This window comes from Gobio gobio (genome assembly GCF_949357685.1).
Source record: "Gobio gobio genome assembly, chromosome: 11".
Classification (NCBI taxonomy): Eukaryota; Metazoa; Chordata; class Actinopteri; order Cypriniformes; family Gobionidae; genus Gobio; species Gobio gobio.
Window position 1 is genome coordinate 22,062,128 of NC_137104.1, and position 23,052 is coordinate 22,085,179.

General features: G+C 38.1%; 1 protein-coding gene across 1 annotated transcript in view; it reads right to left on the reverse strand.

Annotated features, from left to right (window-relative positions):
- Positions 1 to 18,134, reverse strand: part of col28a1a (collagen, type XXVIII, alpha 1a) — a gene marked incomplete at both ends in the record, with an annotated part of 30,176 nt that extends 12,042 nt beyond the window's left edge. The window contains 13 exons of the mRNA XM_079829114.1: positions 1,373 to 1,441; positions 1,560 to 1,628; positions 2,034 to 2,102; positions 2,181 to 2,234; positions 3,102 to 3,146; positions 3,229 to 3,273; positions 3,429 to 3,455; positions 3,570 to 3,614; positions 4,522 to 4,575; positions 9,098 to 9,157; positions 11,122 to 11,142; positions 11,686 to 12,251; positions 18,017 to 18,134. Coding sequence (XP_079685240.1) covers positions 1,373 to 1,441; positions 1,560 to 1,628; positions 2,034 to 2,102; positions 2,181 to 2,234; positions 3,102 to 3,146; positions 3,229 to 3,273; positions 3,429 to 3,455; positions 3,570 to 3,614; positions 4,522 to 4,575; positions 9,098 to 9,157; positions 11,122 to 11,142; positions 11,686 to 12,251; positions 18,017 to 18,134 — 1,242 coding nt within the window. The remainder of the gene's footprint in view (positions 1 to 1,372; positions 1,442 to 1,559; positions 1,629 to 2,033; positions 2,103 to 2,180; positions 2,235 to 3,101; positions 3,147 to 3,228; positions 3,274 to 3,428; positions 3,456 to 3,569; positions 3,615 to 4,521; positions 4,576 to 9,097; positions 9,158 to 11,121; positions 11,143 to 11,685; positions 12,252 to 18,016) is intronic.
- Between the last annotated feature and the right edge of the window lie 4,918 nt (positions 18,135 to 23,052).

A 23,052-nucleotide genomic window follows, 5' to 3' on the forward strand; every position in this document is an offset into this window, starting at 1 on the left:
AGGGTAGATACAGGTGGTGCCATGACAAGGTTTTGGCAGTGCTCGCAGACATCCTGGAGCAAGAAAGGAGGAAGAAACAACGCCTCTGTGAAAGAGAGCCAAAGACCTGTTGTCCACAGTCTAGCCAGGCCGAATCTCCAGCAGTCAGCCCAGGGATGGGAAATGAAGGTTGACTACGGGAGGAAACTCCAGTTTCCCGAGGCGGTACTATCCACAACTCTAAGGCCCGATATCATCATGTGGTCTCCAGAGGGAAAGAAGATCATCCTGGTGGAGTTGACGGTGCCGTGGGAGGAAGGCTGTGAGGAAGCTGCAGATAAGAAAAGAGCCAAATGCCAGCAACTTGTCCAAAACAGCCGGGACAAGGAGTGGAATGTCATATAAAATGTCCTCATATTTCATGTTTACGTCGTAATACCAGTGTAATACCCGTGTCATTATACAAATGTGTGTCCTCATAAATCACAAAAACAAACAAACACACACACACACACACACACACACACACACACACACACACACACACACACACACACACACACACACACACACAAACACACAGTACTAATTTGTATTTATACAGTACATTTATTTTTGCAGAATTATATTGGATGTAAGCTGAACATTCTTGTCATGGAAGAGCAATAGGAAAATTTGTAAGAAGATATGTTTGTGTTAGAGAAAGACATAATAGAGTGTGTAAAAATGAACAAACTGTGAATTTTAGGCTTACAAGTACAGTAACACATTTCTTCAAAAAATAAATGTACTGTATAAATACAAATATTCATTTTCTTTTTGTGTACTACATTATTGACTTTTCCCAGTCAAATTTGATGAAAATCTGAATCTGTATTTACAGTAAAATCTCAGTGTGATCCACAAGAGCATTCAGCTAGACAAAACTGACATTATTGTAATAGAATAGTTAGTGTCAACAGAAAAAAAAAAATGGAATTTGTATATAACAAATATTTCCATGGTGAAAAAAACATCTAAACATTTTGACCAGTGTGGCTCACACGATGACAAAAACACTTTTTATTTTGGTGGTATTGGCCAATTTACTGACACAATATAACTAGGTTTTGAAGCATGAATTAAATGTTTTGGGTGAGTGACTACATTTTGCAGACATCCTATAGAGTTGTGACAATTGTTTGCTGGAACATCCGTTTTGAACTTAGTTTTAAAAAATGTGCCAAAGTGATTGAGAAAACTGCAATAAACAGCCATGAAATGTCATGTACACTCTTAAGTACCCTTTTATATATCATTTTAAGATTTAAAGTACACTACAAGTGCACATTAGTTAAGTGCACTTCTTTTTCACATGGGGAGGCAGATGAAGGTTTTTATTGTTAACTCTTACCTTTGGCCCTGGTAAACCCTCTCCTGGAAACCCTTGGTTGCCTTGAACTCCTTGAGGTCCTGATGGGCCCTAACAAACAGATATTAAATATTAGTACATTATAATATACATACCCAGTGGATAAGATGCCCAATAGTTGGATGTCTATCTCCCTCTAGTGGTGTTACTGACATATCACTTCACTTACAGGCATTCCTGGCTCCCCAATACCAACAGGCCCGGTGGGCCCAGGTCTGCCTTGACTACCTTTCTCCCCCTTACAAAACACAAAGAGTTTACATGGATATGATTTCATTATAATTATAATAACAACTTTATGATACACTACTGTTCAAAGGTTTGGGGCCGGTAAGTATTTTGTTTTACATTTGATGAAATGAATGTATCCATGGCATGCTAAACAAAACAAAAAATTATTTAAAGAAAAGTTACTTAACCCAAACTTTTGAATGAAAGTGTATATAAAAGAACAGTTCTGCGGTGTAACAATTGTCTTGTATCTCAATTATTTGAGTTCATAAACTGCATGCATGACAATTATACAAAACAAATGTAGCATGTCACACTGCAGAACACTGCTTGAAGGGTTGTGTCACAACTGTTGTCTAACCATTTGACATTATCTTGAAATCAAACTAATTAACTAATCTGATGCCATTACCTGTGCACCAGGAAACCCGACCCCTGGGTCCCCTGGAGGTCCGGTGGGTCCACTAGGTCCTCGATCACCCTAGGAAAGATGTCATTTCATTTTCATGTTACCATTCATAATATCACATCATAATGGTGAGAGATGCAATATCCTTACTTTAGGTCCGACAGGGCCCTCAGGGCCAGAGTCACCAGGGTTGCCGCTCAGTCCCTGAAACAGACAGACATTAGTATTAGTCTATATTTTAGTTCACACTAATCACACTTGATCTGTGAGCTAGTTGTACCGACAGAGTGTGTCTATTTAAATATTAAAGGATTTTTACACTGTACTGGACCTCTACCAAGCTATGCCATCAATTAGGATGTGTTTTCACTGGACACATGACAGCCAGACAGATCCCCCCTCATCCAGAGAATAGACTGCGTGGGAAACTGAAGCTCTCTAAATCTTAATCGGGTCAAAAAATGGAGGCTGCTGTCATTAAACCAAAACCACAAGGACAGAGGTTGAAGTAGGAGGGCAGGAGATAGTAACCCCTGTCCTTATGCTAATCCAGAGGAACAAAGAAAGCCGTCAGAGAGGAACAATGGCGTGTAGGCCTGGATTCACCGCTTTAGCTATGTTACATTGGTGTAAGAACAGCACTTAATCCCGCAATCACATTCCATAAGTGCAGGGACAGGAGAGGCGATCTGACTGTGTGAGCGTGATCATTTCCTCTTTTTGGAAAGAAATTAATACTTTCATTCAGCAAGGATGCATTAAATGAATCAAAAGTGACAGTAAAGACATTCATTATGTTACACAAGCTTATTATTTCAGATAAATGCTGTTCTATTGAACTTTCTATTTATCAAAGAATCCTGAAAAAAATTTACACGGACTATAGAAAATAAAATATATTCAAAAAGAAAACAGTAATTTTACATTTTAATAATATTTTACAGTATTTCTGTTTTTACTCTACTTTTGATCAAATAAATGCAGCCTTGGTGAGCATAAGAACCTTCTTTAAAAAAAATCTTACCAATCACAAACTTTTGAATGGTAGTGTATATATAAAAGAGGATAAACCTGATCTCCTCTTGGTCCACGTGGTCCTGAAGGTCCGTCTGGACCCTGTGGGAATAAAGAACAAGATCATCATGACACATTGTGGGCCACAGACCACAGATCAAGAGAATCATTCACTAAAACATACTTGATCTCCTTTCATTCCTGGGGTGCCACATTCTCCTTTCCCCCCCTACATATATGGAGAGAAAGTGAAAGTACATTTAATTGTCCTGTGTCTGATATCATCTATAACACTTCGCCCATCAGTCAGGATTGAATGGCTTTGGTCATTTATTGATGTTTTAAAATTTCTGAATCCGCTGTCAGTAAGTCAAATATACTAGCCTTTTCTCCTCTTGGTCCTGGTCTTCCCTGTAACAAAGAAAGAGACTTGATTGCTCAGAAACCAACCAATGCACACAAAAATGTATATAAAGTACTTAATTATTTTAGAGAAATAAAAGATAATATATGAGGATATAGTACCCTTATACCATCTAATCCAGGACGTCCATTTACACCTGCTCCTCCCTATGAATAAAAAGAGAAAACCATAAAATCTGACATGAGAACCATTTTTACATGTTTTGAAGAAAATACAAGTGGTTTTTGCCTGTGCACTACTCGTTGACACAATTTTAGGGTGTAGTGGGTGGTTGCCAGGGTGTTGCTATGCAGTTACAGGCTGTTCTGGCTGGTTGCTAGGTGGTTGTTTAGTAGCTGATTGATTCTGGTCTTGTGTATATATATATATATATTGAACCTGAATAAGATATTTTTCATAAATATTTTTTTTACATATAGTCCACAATCCAAAAAAATTGCTGAATTTATAAAAATTATCACAAACACAACAAAAGGTTCAAACATTCACATTCAAAAACTTTTGAACAGGATGAAGATGTCCACATTTTTCTTATTTTGTTTAAATATCATTTTTTTTTAATGTAGTACTGCCCTTCGGAAGCAATAGAAGATACTTCCCGGAAGACAAATTAAGTACAATTTACCTTAATCTTCACCCACCGTGCATCGTATTTCCTTCTGGAGCATCAGTGAATGTTTCAACCTTTTTTAATAGTTGTGTTTGAGTCCCTCAGTCAGGAAATATGGATCTCAAAATCATACAGTCACTGCTGGAAAGGGTTCAAATATGCAAAAGATGCTGAAAAACTGAAAAATGTGTAGGACCTGAATAATTTTTCTGAAGAACTTTGGCCAGTTTAACTGCTCAAGACAAACAAGGGACTCAAGAACAACCATCACAACAACAACAAAAAACAGCCGTGGATCATCCAGGTAACGACACACAGTATTAAGAATCAATGGTTCATAAACTTTTGAACAGGTCATATATATATATATATCCTCCAATCAAAAATAGCAAGTCTGATCCTTTTAGCAAACAAAAAAGATTTGGTATTAAAATGAGACTTACTCTAGATCCTTTAGGACCAGGAGGCCCATCAAATCCTGGATCGCCTGGTTTACCCTAATATTTAACAGCAATTTTAGAATGAGCAGGCAAAACAATTTCAGTCATACATTTTAAATAACATGTTTGGATAAAATTACCTTTGTATACTTGAACAATATTTACTGATAAGTGCAAGCTTTCCCATTACGTTCTTTCAACATGAACGTGAGAATGGTCAAATGTTGATGCAAAACTTTTTGTTTTGTCTCTGCATAATCACCTTGGCCCCGGTGTTCAAAAAGTTTAATCTGGATCATATTTATTTCGATTTGGAAATCAACAGGTAGAAGAGTTGGCGTAGGGTCACTTTAAGTGTTTTATTTAAAGAGAAGGCAAACAAGAGTAAATAAACAAACATCCCCTTCCGTTTTCAATTTCCTTTAAAAAATAAGACCCTTACCATGGCACTAAGACATGGTGATGAAAAAAAAATTAAATGGGTGAAAAATTATATATTTTAATGCTTTTGAGTTGCTCGCAAAAATTTGGTTAATTTGTAAAAAACTAAATTTTTGAGAGTTTCCTGCGAAAAGAGAGCTAAGGCATTCAAATAAATTGTTCCTCCCATCTCATATTTTTCCTCCCATCACCACGTCCCTTTAGAGTTTCCGTAGCCCCTCATGTGGCCCACAACAAAAACAAACAAATATACATTCAATAAGGGATGCAATTGATAGAAACTACTTTCGACTGATTCATCTCTGGTGGTTGTGCCAATGTAGTTCATATACAGCAGGGGTTTTCAAATTGGGTGAATGTGAGCCTCCCCTTAGAGTGGGTAAGGACAGCCGAGCCCCCCTTCCCCAAAATCCTGTCCGCCTGCTCTAACCCACACACGCCTCGGCAGTAAATGCCATCTTCTGTGTGTTCCTGGCAATGATGAGTTTCAATAACAACTAATAAAATGTAAATATTTTTTCATATTGTATTTTATTTCCTTTTTTTTTTTTTAAGAAGTGCATTCATAAATCTTTGCAACAGCAAATAACTTCCAACTTTTTGCAGGCCTATTTGAGGCTACTTTTAAAAATCACAGAACATCAGTAGGCCTAACCATAAGTCAACAAAACATGCTTAACATGTGAATGTTACAAGTGTGAAACTTGTGTCTGGGTCTTAAAGGGATAGTTCACTTTAAAATGAAAATTCTGTCATCATATACTCACCCTCAATTTGTTTCAAGCCTGTATGAATTTCTTCTGCTGCACACAAAGCAAGATATTTTGAAGAATGTCAGTAACCAAACAGTTAACTGGTCCCATTGACTTCCATAGTAAGAAAAAAATATATATACTATGGAGGTCAATGGGACCAGTTAACTGTTTGGTTACTGACATTCTTCAAAATATCTTGCTTTGTGTTTAGCAGAAGAAAGAAATTCATACAGGCTTGAAACAAATTGAGGGTGAGTATATGATGACAGTTCACTTTAAAATGAAAATTCTATCTCTTTAAGCGCACATTTTAATGCACATCGTCTCGAACAAAATCAGCACAATGGACAGCTCTCTGATCAATGAACGACAACGCTTTTTGTTCACGGAGCGCATAACACATAACAGTCAACTGCATTGAAGGCATGTTATCAGATCAAAAAGATTTGCATTACAATTTTTTTTTCAGCCACATACAAGATTTGTATGTGGCTAAAATGATTTAAAATCATACATTCAGATTTAAACAATAAACAAAATGCACCATTCACGTCATTTGCACGTGTCATTCACGTCATTTGAATTTGAATTTTGAACTTTGAATAACCGCCCATATCAGTGGGAACAATGAGGACGCGCTTTTGACGCGCAGAGGTGTTCGATGCGGGGCTGCACTGCAGAGAGAAATAAACGCAAGTCGTCCTCCTCCTGCAGCCTTGATCTGTATTTATTTTTAATCATGTTCAGTGGGGAAAACCCACACTCACACAAGTAAGTGGAGGTGAAGGGGATTAGGACTTGCATAGCCTTAGTGGAGATCTGAGTCTCGCTCTCCACAGACAACCAGAAACGCGTGATCGGCATTTCTGCCAGTCTCTGCTTCAAGTCCACATTCGAGCTGAATAAAATAAACATTTTAAATAAAAAAGTTCGATTTCGTGCATTGATTTGTATTAGTAGGCCTACACTAGTCTTTTCTGTCTGGGTCAGCTGCAAAAATTAAGTTGAAGATCGCCATCTCCGTATTGAACACGCCTAGCCTACAGAGAGAAATGCACATCATGGATTACATTGAGTAACGTTAGCTAGCCTATTTCTTTTCGTTTTGAATAGTTTCGTTCAAAGAAATGTAAAGCTTTCTTAAATATTTTTCATGTCTATGAGGCATAAACTGAGTTTCGATTAATTTATAATAAAAAATTAAAGAGATATATCTGATATGAGATATGAATTTATGATGCGCTCCAGTTCACGCGTGCAATGCAATTGATCGCGGCTATATTTGCTTCTTATTTATTAAATCCAGGCAATTTGTTGAATAAACATTTATTAAAATTAAGATACAATTTATACAAAACGAAATTCACTTTAAACTAAAGAAAGCCTTTCTACAAAACAAAACTTAATGAAGTGGTCAATCATGTCTGACCCATTCCATTCCATTCCCGATGCATCCTATCTTACTCATGGTGTTCACTTTTCATAATCAACATATAGATGGAAACAAATAACATAATATTTTAACATATGAAACTAAATGCGCTTATTTAATGGCTACAACACATAGGCTATTAGGCACATTCAAGTTAATTCTCCAATTAATTTTAAAATGATTGAAAAAAATAAACATAGCCTACCCCGTAAAAAAATAATTGTATTGCAGTTTTTTCTAAGTTCAAGAAACACTCTTTCTGCGTAGAGTGTTTGTGTTGAAAACAGGTGCCATTCATAAAATCCTTCAGTTTGCGAGTAGGCCTATTGTTTGAGCACCCGTGCACACGTTGAGCCAGAAGGAGCCATTGCTTAATCTGTCAGCATTACTACTTGTCAGTAATCAGTCAACTCGTTTGTACCACGATGCAAGTATCCCGCGTAGCTTTTACCCAGTATACCGCGACGCGAGTATATGGTTTATTTTTATTTTTTCTTCACGTCGCGCCTCCCCTGTGGCTCTTTGGCGCCCCCCAGGGGAGGCGCGCCTCACCTATTGAAAAACGCTGATATACAGTGATTTGAAAAAACACTTAAAATTAAATACATTATTTTTGTCTGATATTGACAGCTGATTGGGTGATTATTTTATGGTGCCAAAATCTCTCTCTTTTTAATTTTTTTACTTTACATATTGAAAGGCTTAATAGGTAGCCTAATGTCTACTTCTAGTTGATTCTTGACTCAACATTGAACAAATTAAAGGGTTAAAAGTCTAATTATGGATTCATTTATCGCAAAATTATTGGAGGATTAGCAGACCATGCAAACCGTAACCGCCAGACCCTAATGTCTACTTCTAATTTATTACTTTAACAGTTAAACTATTTAAGAGAAAAACTAAAATATACAAATGTGTGTGTGCATATTACATGACATAAATGCTGTATTTTCGACCAGTATTACATTTTACTCTTCTGCTGGGATCAGGATAACTCAACTTTTTTATCAAAGGTATCCCAAGATTGTATTTTGTGATCTAATCCAATTTCAGAATTCTGAATTTCATAATTCAGAAAAGAAATTTTTCTTTTGAACAACCCATTTTCAAGATTTGACCCAATCCGTTAGCCGAAATCTGATCAGATTACTTTCGGACAACTGGGTACTGGTCTAGATGTTAACCCCTCTGTGAAGCGTACACTTATTTGGAGGCACAGGGGCCCTTTTAAAAGCTCCAGCACTTGCTACACTTGCAGTGTGGGAAATACTTCCTACGCTTTCATGTACCGCCTTCTCTGCTCACCCTGAATACACCTGCTCTTCTCTGGCAGTAAACCAGGAATTTCAGACTCGAGCGATGGAGTTAACCGCTTCACATTGCTAGATCAAACACAGCTCAGAGAGAGGATTACTGTTGTTTAACAATTCTTCCTCAAACAATTCTAACTTTGTTTGTTCATGTGCACAGACCAGGCCAGGATTTAGTGTTTGAAACTGTCTTCCACATCATTGGTCTGATGTCTGAGGTCTCCATTCAGAGTATTTAGAGACAGCTTGACAACTTTTTTGTCATTTTGTTGTGTTTTTGTCATTTTTATTGTCTATATAGATTTTATCAATTTTATTTCCGTTTTAGTTTTGGTTATTTTTGTACTTCCGGTTAAACTAAAGGAAAATGGGAAATTCTGCCTTGGCAACTAGCTGAAATAAAATAGTTTTGATATTTTATTTTATTTCAGTTAAAGTTTGCAGTATGTTTTTATGGTTTTAGTACAATAATAACTCTGTGGCTGTACTGTTTAAGAAACAATGACAGATTAATCAGTTTGGCACTTGTGATAATGTGATAGTGAACATGTACAATGATTTTCTATTTTTTCAATATGCAGATAAAGCTGGATGTGATATGAGATTGAGAGAGAGAAACTACAGTGCAGATATAAACTCACTGGATTTCCGGGAGGACCTCTCTCTCCTTTATCACACAGACAAGATTTGGGCTGTGGACACTGTAAAAGAAAAATGATCCATTAGAGATAAATGATACAGCATTATGTGGAATCGCAGTGTTTACTATTTTTTATTTATTTTTGTCATGTGTATGATTTTCGTAATCCAAACCCTGACGCCGAAATATAAAAACAAAGTCTTGATCACTAAGAATGATACAGAAGAACACTCATGAGAACCAATAGTACATAACACACATAATTTAAGCTCGATAACCGACATAGGACATAACCAAACAGGGAATATAAATACACTGAGAACTAGACAAGACACAGCTGGGTATAATTGCCAACTATAGAAACAAACACGGATATAATCACAAACCAAGGCAACTTAAACTAAAGGGAAACAGGAATTAAGAGGGAAAAAAAAACTGAATATCAAAAGAAGACTCCATAGAACCAAACATAACTCTAACTATTATTTTATTTTATTGTATTCATTTTATTTTAAAGAGGCCACTTTATGTCCTTTTACAAATCCTGATTTTGTTTTTGGGGTCTAATAGAATATGATTTCATGCTTGAATGTTCAAAAAACGCATTATTTTTCACATATTTTACATTAATGCAACATCTTCCTTCCTAGTCTGTCAGTAAAGCTCTATTTAGTTCCTGCCTCTATTAAGCCCTTTCTTCTTTGAACGTGTTTTTGGATATGCCCTATTTTGTGAATGCCTTGGGCAGGAAATTAATAAAATTAGGTAAATTGTGAAGTGTACATTCTAGGAAGAAATAACTCCCTTTGGAGTGGACGTTGTGCTTTGTAACTTTGCAGACATTTTTCATGCTCAAACAGCAACATTACACACTAAAGAAAGTAAAATGTAAAAAACCATAATATGTCCTCTTTAAAGGTCCTGTTCTTCGTGATCCCATTTTTCAAACTTTAGTTAGTGTGTAATGTTGCTGTTAGAGCATAAATAATACCTGTAAAATTATAAAGCTCAAAGTTCAATGCCAAGCGAGATATTTTATTTAACAGAAGTTCCCTTTCAAAGCCTACAGCGAACGGCCGGTTTGGACTACATCCCTGTACTCCCTGCTTTAATTACGTCAGTAGAACAGTTTGTCGACTAACCTCCGCCCACAAGAATACGCGAAAAAGGGGGCGTGGTCTTGTTGCTCCCTCGTGGAGAAGAGGAAGTGTTGCGTTCGGTTGCGTTGGGTTCGGTTCGGTTGCATTTGTCGCCATGTCGTTCAGACGCTGTTATTTTCATCCCGGAGTCAAATCACCTTTGTTTTGCCTTCAGGGGCTGTAGTTTGAGCGCGTTCATCTCCCCGTTATGGTAAGAGGCGTGAGCTTCCCGGGCAACGTGCCCTAAGCTGCTGTCGAATCACAACACGGGAACCGCTGGCACAATCAGAACTCGTTACGTATTTCTGAAGGAGGGACTTCATAGAACGAGGAAATTCTCAGGCCGTTTTGAGGACAGTGAAAACAGCAGTATACAGATAAGTAAATTGTGTGAAAAATACTGTGTTTTTTTACACATGAAACATGAACACATGTTATATTGCACACTGTAAACACAATCAAAGCTTAAAAAAAACACGAAAAACGGGACCTTTAATGCCAGGCTAATAAGGTAATTGACCACGACTACTTTCCTGTCTGTCATATCGAAGATCATCTGGTGACTCGGTTATCAGTGTAGTTAAAAATGACCTTAGAGGACTTTATTGCAATAGCCTATTTTTGGAGTGTTTGTCTTGTTGCTATATAGGCTAATATTTGATACATTCTTATGGACTTTTATTTCTTATTCAAATCTTTAAGAAAGCTTTAACATTTATTTGTTTATTTGTTGCCGCATAATAAGCAGGATAATGTACAGTCAGCTGGTCATTATCACAAAATGACTATGTTATCCATCACATCACATATTCACTCATATTCATTGTGGAAAAACTTTGAAAAACTTCTTCACATTACGATATTTTTAAGACATAACTGTACTTACAACTGTGTTCGCAAGTTCACTCTGTAAAAGAGAAAAGAGCATTGTTGATACACAAAAGTGTAAAACCATTGACAGATACATACAGATCTTGATGGGACTTCATATGTGAAAATTATGTTTAGCCCAGCTAACAAAAATATGTTCTAAGAACATTTTACTAACATTCCTATTAAGTTATGAAATTGTAATTTTGAAATGTTCTCTGAATGTTCAAAACATCTTTTTTTTTACGTTTTAAAAACTTTTTTGGTCATTCAGTTACTTTTGAATGTTCATAACATTCTAAAACAAATAGTAAAACATGTTAGCATTTTAACAAGATGTTAGACGAATGTCCAAAAAAAGTTACAAAAATAAAGTTTTCCATAAACATGTTTACATTTTTTCTACTAATATATGAGAACATTTTAAATGACCAAATAAAGCTGAATTAATGTTCTATCAATGTTACTGGAAGAACCTTGCCAGAATTTTGTCAGTCAAAAGAACATTCCCTGTTAGCTGGGAGGAAATGCATCTCTTATGCCTTCCAGGTGAAAACATACCCCAACTCCAAACACTCACCAGTTCCCTGAAGAGCTTGTCATCCAGTTGTGGGTCTGTGAGGCTAAACAGGTGCTGCTGAGGCGGTGCGCTGGCGATGGACCTCAGTCTACCGTTGTCCTGCTCATCTTGTTTGGATCCCGACAGTCCAATGACAAACATATGGATTTTGTGGTTCTTGGCATCTGCAGCTGCAGTCATAGCACTGGGGCTGCGCGGGTGGTCAACCCCATCCGTCAACAGAAGCACTGCTCTTAAGCTGCTGGCCGCTGTCTCTTGGGTGAAGAGCTGAGTGGCGTTGGAGATGGCATAAGCTGAGTAGGTGCCATGGCCAATGTAGGTCATAGAATCCACTCGGCTTTGGAACACATCTATGTCCTGCCAGTCCCGAAAGTTGTGCTCCAGTAAGACGGTGCTGCTGTACTGCAGGACAGCGAGTCTCACCCGCATATGCCAGCCGGACACCTGCATCTGCATCAGCCTGGTGCTGAAGCGCAACACAAAGTCTCTCTGCATCTCAAACAGAGGCATTGTAGCTTTCTCTGAACTGTCCACCAAAAAAGCCAACTCCACTGGACAGAACAGAGCTGCAGAAAAATGAAACAACAGGTTTGGATAAAATAAACAAAAAACAATTGCTAGCATACATTTCTCAATATTTAGGTCTTTGTCAAAATGACCTTTTTCAAAACGAATCACACAGTTCTCCTAACCAACTTTCAGCTTTGCACAGCAGTTAATTTCACATCCAAAATGCACTAAAACTGCCAAAACACTTCAGTCCATGTCTCAAATCAACACATTCTTCAATAACACCAGCAAGTAGTTTTCACCCAACAAACACACTTTGTAAATAAACAATGACCTTTAAAACACTACAGTTTTTTTCGGTTGCTTCGGTAGCTTCCTCAGATCACAACTGAAATTCTCAAAACTACTTCTTCAACCTCAAAATCATCTAGTCAGTTGTGAACATTAGTTCACTGCATAAATCATTAAATGCAAAACTTGTTGTCATAATCTCTCAATCATATTTTCAATACATTTCTATTACACTCTTTTGTAAATGTGTCCTGAATCGATGAACTGCGCAGGTGAATCTTGAATTTCAGTAGTAATGGAGAATGTAAAGGGCTAGATCAACAAATGGGCAACCAGTTCTCTAAAACAGCTCAGAGGTGCATCTCATGAACCTTGGATTGGCAAGCATATATAAAGCACAACACAGTGTTACAATTTTGGCCAGTGAAAAAACAACAACAGGGTCAACAGCCAGGAAGAAGAGGAGTAAGGATGGGTGGTGGAAGGGTACAGAGGCAAAACAGTAGAAGAGGTAGAAGAGGCCAATATTGTAAACATGTTTCTGATTAAATAAGGGCCACTATTGTTTAAAAACTAAAACAGACATGAAACTGAACAATACATAACTCCCTCCTCCTGAATGGTGCATTCTCATGCTGAAAATGGAGGGGGCTTTGGAGGTGGACGAGGAACCAGAGACAGACCAGACCTTGGAGGAGCCAGCAGAGGGAGATGCCAAGGTGGAGCCAATGGAGAAAGAAGCCAAGGAATAGAAGATGGAGAAAGAAGTCAGGGAGGAGATGACAGAGGGAGGAGCCAGGGAGTGACCAAGAGCGAAGGGAGGCATGAGCCTGAATGACTGAGGTGAAGCCAGGCAGAGTCTAATGGACGAAGGAACCGGGTGACACTGGAGAACCAGGATGCCAAGGTGGAGCCGCGGTGATGAGCTGCCAAGATGAAGCCAAGGTGCCGGCTGAGCCGGTGGAAGAGAAGATTGAGAGGGTTGAGGGACGAGGTGCAGCCGTTGACCCTGAAGTCCGTAGTGGAGGCAGAGTGACAACTGACCAAAGCAGAGTCGGAGTAGTGAGGGAGCCCGGTGGAGCCGAGGGAGCAAGAAACCAAAGTGGAGCCGACTGGTCAATGGGCCGAGGTGAAGTAATAGGCTCGGAGGCCCGAGGTGGAGCCAGGGGATCAACACACTAAGGCAGAACTGAGGACCAGGAAGCCGAAGGCAGATCCGAGCAGCTGGACAGAGCCACTAAAGAAAGAGCCATGGGACTGAAGGGAGCAGTGGAGACGGGGCTGAGAAATTGAATGGCGTTGTCAGAGGAGGAGGGAGTTTGAGGCTGGGTGGGACCAGTGGCGACAAAGGAGACTTGAGGCTGAGCGGGACCAGTGGCGACAAAGGAGACTTGAGGCTGGGTGGGACCAGTGGTGACAAAGGAGACTTGAGGCTGAGCGGGACCAGTGGCGACAAAGAAGACTTGAGGCTGGGTGGGACCAGTGGCGACAAAGGAGACTTGAGGCTGAGCGGGACCAGTGGCGATGAAGGAGACTTGGATTTGGGTGAAACTAGTGGCTACGAAGGAGATTTGGAGCTGGGCAGAACCAAGAATGACAAAGGAGGCTTGGAGCTGGGTGGAACCAGTGGAGACAAAGGAGACTTGGAGCTGGGAAGAACCAGCGATGACAAAAGAGACTGGAAACTGGATAGGATTAGTGGAGACTTGAACCTTGTCAGACTTTGCGGCAGGCTCCAGCTCAGGAGCGGATATGGCGGCAGGCTCTGGGTGCATGGCGGGCATTGGCTCTGGCGTGGAGTCCATGATGGGCATTGGCTCTTGCTCTGGGTCTGCGGTGGGCTCAGGTCAGGCTCGACAAGGGGCTGAATGGGATCTGGAGCTTTTACTTCCTCCTCCTCAACTACTGTCCAGGTGGAACCACAGTGGAATAACACCCACTCAATGTATTCACAAAAACATCACAGAGGACCATCACCAGACAGGCATGCTTTAGTTTGAGTTTTTAGACCGCCTCTAAAAAAATCATACAGAGGAGGAATCAGGATAATGCACCAAGGGCACCAGTCCTAAAAACGTCTTTTGAGTGGTCCTCAAGGGTGCTGTGCTCCTGGCTGAGGAGGAGAATCTGAACTGCTGGTAGATCCATATTAGTTGGTGGTAGGTCTGTTCTTCTGTCACAGTTGGTTGCAGAAAGTAAGAGAAGTTGAGGCAGGATCTATACACAAGTCACTTTATTAAACAATAAATCAAAACAAAAAAAACACGCAGGGACAGGAGAATATTGGAACACAGGAGAATAACATTCAACTAAGAATAAACGGGAACATACAAAGAACAACATAAACTGAGGGCTATGAGTAACTAAATGGCTGAACAAGGAACAGTTTAATCAAATCCATTGGCGTCAGAAGCAAAAAAAAAAGAAAGTGGGTGGGTGGGTCCTATCCCAAAAAATGTTTACTGGAGTAGATTCCATTTACATTAAAGGGCACCTATTATGCCCCTTTTTACAAGATGTCATATTGGTCTTGGGTGTCCCCAAAATGTTTCTGTGAAGTTTCAGCACAAAATACCCCACAGATAATTTATTATAACATGTTGAAAATGTCATTTTGAGTGTGTGTACCGCTTTAAATGTAAATGAGCTGCATATCCCCGCCCCGTCTTTAGAAGAGGGCGTAGCATATACATCTCTCCTGTGCATGGCAGATTGCATACAGGTCTCACAGGGCGGGTCTATGTTAAAATGACAGTGTCAGTCAAACCTTGCAGGCAGGCCTTTGCAGTGTGATGTCATGTTCTGAAACACTGCTTATGATATTTGGGGATTAAAAAAAAAAATACTGGGTGCATTTTTATCGTTATAGGGTGGTTGTTTACACACACTGTCAACACACATTTATGTTCAAACATCATGTAAAAGTGGATTTTGCATAATAGGTGCCCTTTAAGTACAAATATATCGCCTTGTTCACTAAACGTCTGGTTGGGCCAGACAAAATTACAGAAAACACAGCATCTTCTACAGCTGTAATAGTGTAGGGGTAAGATGCATGGCATCACGTTTTGACGCAAATCGACCTGAGGTTCAAATCCGCCTTTTGCCGAACTCGTCCTTTTCCCATCACATATCAGATCAGAAAGGCATTTATTTTCAATAAAAAGTTAAGAAAATATTAGAAAAGTGAAAATAAAGTGTCTAACATGTTTAATAATAAGTGTTTATCAGTTAAGGGTAGGTAAACAGGCGTACTGAATTAGAGATGATAAAAGTGAGTGGATCCAACCCACATACAATGGGTCCGACTCCCATGATCAAATAAATCAAACAATAGGAGCATTTACATGGAGCACTGTAATCGGTTTAAAAGTCCAATCCGAATGAAAATGCTCCATATAAACACCTCAATCGGAATAAAAATGGCCAAACCGAATGAAATTGTAATCGGTTTGAGAGGGGTGGGATCAAACGAAAAATTCCACCATGTAAACGATCTGATCCGATTACTTTGAGTGCATGTCTTTCTGTGACGTGATATAGGCTTTAGCGCTCGCGCCTCCACAACTGAAGAGCGTGCGCCGCGCTCACACCAGGCTAATGTTGACAAGAGAGGAAAGTAAATTTTTCTGAGGTATTAAACTTTTTATTTCGTAACATGTTATGAAATTGATGTTGGAATAATGACACAGACATAGCCTGGCTACACCATCTCCCATCTTGACAGCGTTTGTCCTGGGCTTCAACTGCGCCTGACAGAAGAATTTATTTTTCTGAGGTGATTCTTTCACTTTACAACAAATAATGAATAGCTTTTATAAAACTGTAAAAGTCCTGGTGGCCGTTGAGAGTTGCCATTGCAACGGGGAACATTCAAGCTGCTGGAGAGGACGTGTCGACATTTTGTTTCTCGTAAGTTAGATATAAAAAAAGTTAAACAACTGCTTCAAATTAGTTAAGTAACATTACCCACAGTCTACTTTAATTACTTTTGTTAATATTTATACCTTTGTGATTATGGTATCTTTCCTTAATCATCTGAAATATCTAACTGTTATGCGTTTAGTAGTATGCGGAGCACGTCTTGAATGCTTTCATTCTTGTTTCACCGTACATCCTATGTTTTTATTAATAATTTGGGTGCATTTTATAGTTAATTTTGTGTTTTTCAAAATAGATGAATTGAATTCATTTTGATTCCGCATTCATCATTCACAGCTGTTGAAATGGCCATTGTATAGGACATAATTAGTTTAAACGCATGTCCGCCCACAGAAAAATAAATAAATATAAAAATTACCAACACAGAACTATTGATCCACGATACTAATGTTACGAATCTGATGCGGCAGACAAACTGTGTGTGCATGTCACAAAATGATTCCGACTGAAAGTCAGCACATGTAAACACCAGATCGGTTTAGATAACGTCTCATGTAAACAGTCCACCGAATCTTTCAATCGGAATGATTTTAATCGGAATGACAAAAAAATGTGCATGTAAACGTGGCTAATGAGTCACTATGGCAACAAAAAAAAATTCTAGAAACCATGGAAAATAAAGGACACACAGGAAAAAATGTGTTACAAACCAAGAAATACGAAACAGAAATCAAAGAAGAGAACACTTTTATTGACACCATGGTTAAGCATCTTGTTTGTGAACAATGACAAAAGGACTTCTCTTTCTGATGGCACTGATATATTCATTGACATTAATACTTTTGAGAGAGGAACTAGAGATTTTCAGCAAGTTACAGGCTTTTGCAGTGCTGTAGTGCTGTTTGTATGAATTGTTTCGAGAAATGCACTGACTGGTTATCAAATGTTAAGAAAATGAACCAAAGTGACAGAGAAAAACTAAAATAACAGGTAGTCTTATACCGTATTTCTCGGTTTGTTTGAAAAACTGTAATAACTGTAAAAACTGTAATAATAAGGTAGCCTTATAAAATGTTTTTCTTTTTTTTTCTAAATAACAAGAATGACAGCTCTCTGCTGTTTGGAATTTCTCTGCAGTATAATGTTACATGGCTCATGTTTACATTACAGTACATATTATTCTTAAGTTTCCCCTTTTGTACAGATGATAATGAAATTGGGTAACTGTGATCAGCTACATCTAATTGTTTTGATAGTATTTAATTTTTTAGATTTCGAATGAATTTTAATATGGTATACTGTACAAATGCAGCAAACAGCTGTCTTGTTCAATTTTGTATTATGCTAGGATTTTAACTTATGCTTAAGAGTTTTGAAAAGATGTAAACATGAAAATTGGCCTGTATGGAGTTTAGGCTGTGGTGTGTCTGAGTAAGAATTTGTAAGAAAGCTGTAGTCTTTGAATGCATTTTGTGCCAAAGCAATGGGAAAGGATACAGTTTAGCAAACATTGAATGCTGTTGTGCTTAATACTGTGTGAAAAAAGTGATTCAAGTGTGATAAATTGGTCCTAGCAATTGTAACAGAAAAACATTAAAGAGGTTTGGGTAGACAAACAGACAGGCAGGCAGAGAGACAGATTACTTACTTTTGACTTCATTTTGGATGACAGTGTTGTCAGGCTTCTGACTGTTCTTTCTTCTTTTCTTACTAGCACTACAGGACAGTATCAGCAGCAGGAGACACAACATCACACCACACTGCATCCTTCCTGCTTATTTACACCGTCACTCTACAAATGAATCATATTATTAATTTTGTAAATATGTCCCTAAAATAATGCATTCATTTTTGACATCCTACAGTACATCCTGGCAGATCCTTAATAACAGCATTGCAGAAACAAAAATACATTATACATGATATGTTAATTCAATTGTGTTTAGCAACCAAACATCCTGTATTAAAACTACTATATTAAACTAGCCGTATAGCAGTATAGACATTAAGTTATAAATGCAAAAATAAAACATAAAAGCAGTTAGCCAGGAAATTTTTACCACATTAAGTTAAGGCAATGAGCAACCCATATCTGTGGTAAAAACACTGTAATGCATAGCCCTAATTAGATTTTTGCTTTAATATTACATTTTTATTTGCTCCTGGGAAACATATTTTCAAGCCATCTTCACTCAAGTTTATATACAGTTTATTGCAGTGATTAGATTTTAAGTCAAACAATTAAACTGATCATTAAAACACATTTAAACCTAGCCCAAAGTTCTGCATCTGAAAATTGGCATCTTGACTGTAGAAATTATGAGGGGTCACTACCCTGAGGCAGTCACACACACATGTCCATTTCAGCCCTGAAGATGCTACAAAATCACTTTACTGCAGTACAGTGTGAAACAAGCATGCTGCTGCTATTCAAGTGAATTTTACTGAGAAAACTTTACATTTTATTTGATGACGATGTTCTCTTTTCCCCACAATTAAACGCACATTTTATCCCTTTTTTAAGTTAAACCCCTTCTGTGCTGCTATACAAATAATGTAATAAAATATAATAATATTTAATATAACATTTAACATATAATTATATTATTTTAAAATATGTATGAAGATCTAAACTTTTTTTTTACTTTGACTTAATCATATCAATAGCCCACAACACATACAGGAAATCTTTTCAATATTTAGACTCTCTTGTTTCTTGTCCAACAAAATACAAATATAGTATGAAAATTAACAGTAGAAATGTATTATGGTGGTTCCTTACCTAAATATTCACTGTTGTACTGTTTGTCTCCTTAATAATCCAGTCATCCAGTTAACCATTCATATCCAGTTACATCCTCATCATGTGTGATATCTCCGTATGAAAGAGCTAGAGGCAGAATAGGCAAAGTTTCATTGAGTCCAGGCATATAATCTGTGAATAATGCAGTAATACCCTCTCTATACTCTCTCTGTGCTCAGTGTGCCAGTATCCTGACAGTAACCGGCTCATTGCTCTGGAACTCATAGAGTTAAACCCCCTTTTGTCAGTGAATTGGGAGGGCGATCATTCTGACAGGCTTGATTCCTGTATTCCTGTCAACCATTTTATGCGTGTCTTATCAGCCATTAGCACACAGACATAGTGTAAAAATTAACTGGAAAAGTAAACAAGACTGTCTTCATTTAAATTACATTATACTAATATATCAATTGATTGCTCTCTAACTTTAATACAACTACCATGGGCAGATGGCAGAGGAAAATCCTTTGAGAAATATGCAGGTCTAAACTGGATTTCTATCAGTGTCCTCAAGCTAAAAAAAAAATTACCTTTTGGGAACAGAAGCCCTCTCTCACCTAAATATTTATATTTATATGCAATTTAATTGTATATGTTTTGTATTATTATATTTTATTTTTATTTATGATGGATGAATTTTTTTTGGACCAAGTGCAGGAAAAACTATATATATGCCAAATTATCTTAGATTTTAATAGATTTTATACAAATTATTCTTAGATTTTATTAAGCGACAGCTTAGATTCCAATCCTGTTCAATGAGGTGCATTAATATATATTTAAATTAAATATATATAAAGGGCAAAGTTTGTCGACTTTGAAGAACATAAAATATAAGAACATTTGGCAATTGTTTGGTCACTTCACCATTCCACCTCAGTTATGTGTTGCATGATGTTTACTCTCTAACGTGCAAAGTAGGTGTGTTCAAACTTTTGATCTTGTTTTCCTGAATGTTTCCTTGAAACTACATAGTTCAGAAAAGGGTCATGTCACATACCCTATTCCTAACCTTGTCATCTTCTGACTATATAAGAACAAGAGCACACATTCCTCCACCCACCTGATAAATCTCAGTTCTTTAAAAAATGTGGAAACTATCAAACCCTCTTGACGGCCCAGTGAGTGAAATACCTGTCCACTTGACAAGCTACAAAAAATGTGACAGGACAACGAGGCACTCAAAATGACTTACAGGGAGAAGGAGTCGGAGAACATCAGTGGAGAACCACAGCAAATATAGCAACAGCTGTCAACAAGTTATTATTGATACTAATGGTTAGGGGAAATTTGCCATGGTTCTCTGAAAGTCAAATGTTTCCTCTAATGTAAAAATCATAAAAAAATACTTGCTGTGCTGTAGCTATGCCTCAGTAAATAAAAGCTCAGATCACATTACACGTATTTTGACAATGTGATGTTATCATGAGTCATATTTTTAAACAGCACTTAAGATGTCACTTGCAGCACTAAGTCACAAGGGAAAGACACTTGATGCAAGAGATATATGCAGCATGTCTGCTATATTGACATCCTTAATATTTCAAAGTGACTATTCTACATTAAATGTTTGAGTCAAAGTTGAAAAGTTTGACTCGATGAAACAGTCATTGTAATTTACATCTGATATCCCTAGAGTATATCCCCTTTCTTCTGACCTGGGAAAAAGCCATTTAGAAAGTAGTCCATTTCACGAGGAAAATTGTAGTTAGTACAATTTATGTTTATATATATATATATATATATATATATATATATATATATATATATATATATATATATATATATATATATATATATATATATATATATATATATATATATATATACATATTTATATATAGTTTGACAAGGGCCAAATCGTGATGGCTAGACGACTGGGTCAGAGCATCTCCAAAACTGCAGCTCTTGTGGGGTTCCCCGGTCTTCAGTGATCAGTATCTATCAAAAGTGGTCCAAGGAAGGAACCGTGGTGAACCGGCGACAGGGTCATGGGCGGCCAAGGCTCATTGATGCACGTGGGGAGCGAAGGCTGGCCCGTGTAGTCCGATCAAACAGACGAGCTACTGTAGCTCAAATTGTTTAAGATGTTAATGCTGGTTCTGATAGAAAGGCGCCAGAATACACAGAGCATCGCAGTTTGTTGTCCACTGTCCACTGCCGAAAGCGCCAACAGTGCCCTAGTGAGCATCAGAACTGGTCTGATGAATCACGTTTTCTTTTACATCACGTGGATGGCCGGGTGTGTGTGCGTCACTTACCTGGAGAACATATAGCACCATGATGCACTATGGCAAGCCGGCGGAGGCAGTGTGATGCTTTGGGCAATGTTCTACTGGAAAACCTTGGGTCCTGCCATCCAAATGGATGTTTTGACACGTACCACCTACCTAAGCATTGTTGCAGACCATGTACACCCTTTCATGGAAACGGTAGTCCCTGTGGCCTCTTTCAGCAGGATAATGCGCCCTGCCACAAAGCACAAAACGGTTCAAGAATGGTTTGAGGAGCACAACCACGAGTTTGAGGTGTTGACTTGGCCTCCAAATCCCCCTGATCTCAATCCAATCGAGCATCTGTGGGATGTGCTGAACAAACAAGTCCGATCCATGGAGGCCCCACCTCGCAACTTACAGGACTTAAAGGATCTGTTGCTAAAATCTGGGTGCCAGATACTACTGCACATCTCCAGGGGTCTAGTGGAGTCCATACCTCGACGGGTCAGGGCTGTTTTGGCAGCAAAAGGAGGACAAACACAACATCATAATGTTATGCCTGATTGGTGTATAATCAGTTGCTACCAGAACTGACTGTAATTTACTGCAGATTTCTACCAAATCATTGTTGATAGTATGATTATGACAAGTTGATTTTTCTACAAATTGTTTCTGGTGGAGTTTGTCAAGTTGGTTTTAAAATAACTTGACAGTTCCTCTCTGCTGCTCCCCTTTAAATCCCATTTTTCATTTTTTAATTATTTTAGTACTTTTATGAAGTCACCAAATTGAAGTAAATTCCAAATCTGCTGCCTGGGGCGCATCAATGGAAGTCATGACAAGTAAAAACTGATGGTGTGGCGTTTTAATCATTCTGTGCCTTCAAGCATTTGCACAAGAACCAACCGCAGAATGAGCTTTGACTTCACTTGTGAACCTTAGGTGTTCAGTATAGACAAAATATATACAATAATTTGTACTTCTGTTGTTGCCCTTTCGTTGGATAAATTGCTTTGATTGTTTTTTCTCCATTGTATATGAATAAATGTAAAGTGCTGCAGACATTTTATGTTGCATTGCACTAAAAGACAGTTTAACGGCCCTGGGAACTTACCTGCATGACCACAGGGTACAAAATGTTTCTTGGACCCATTGTGCTTGGGTGATTTGTTAAACATGTCAGAAGATGATATGGAGAACCCTTCCTGAGGCATTTAGCACATCCGTGGAGCAGCAGGATCTGATGCTGCAAACTGAATGCTTTTGTAGATTAATCAAAAAAGGCTTTTTTAGAAGATAAACACAGTATGAAGCATATCAAATACATTCCGTCACCACGTTGTGTAACTTAATTAAGGGCAAAGGTCAAGGTGATGTCAACTCAACGTAATGGATGTGGCAGTAATGTGGGATACTTACAATCTTGAAGGTCATGAACTTCAGATGGGTTGAAACCCAATCCTATGGCAATTTGTAACTATTTTGGTGAATTGGTTGCTAATTCATAATTTGTTTTGTTTACCAGTGACGGGTATGTTTAGTGGTGGACCTTTTTTTTAAATCAATCTTTTTGTAAAAATCGTTCTTTGTTTTACGATTCACATTGTATGAATTTACACAAAATCAGCACCTTTATACAAATCAGCACTTTTTTCCCTAGAGATC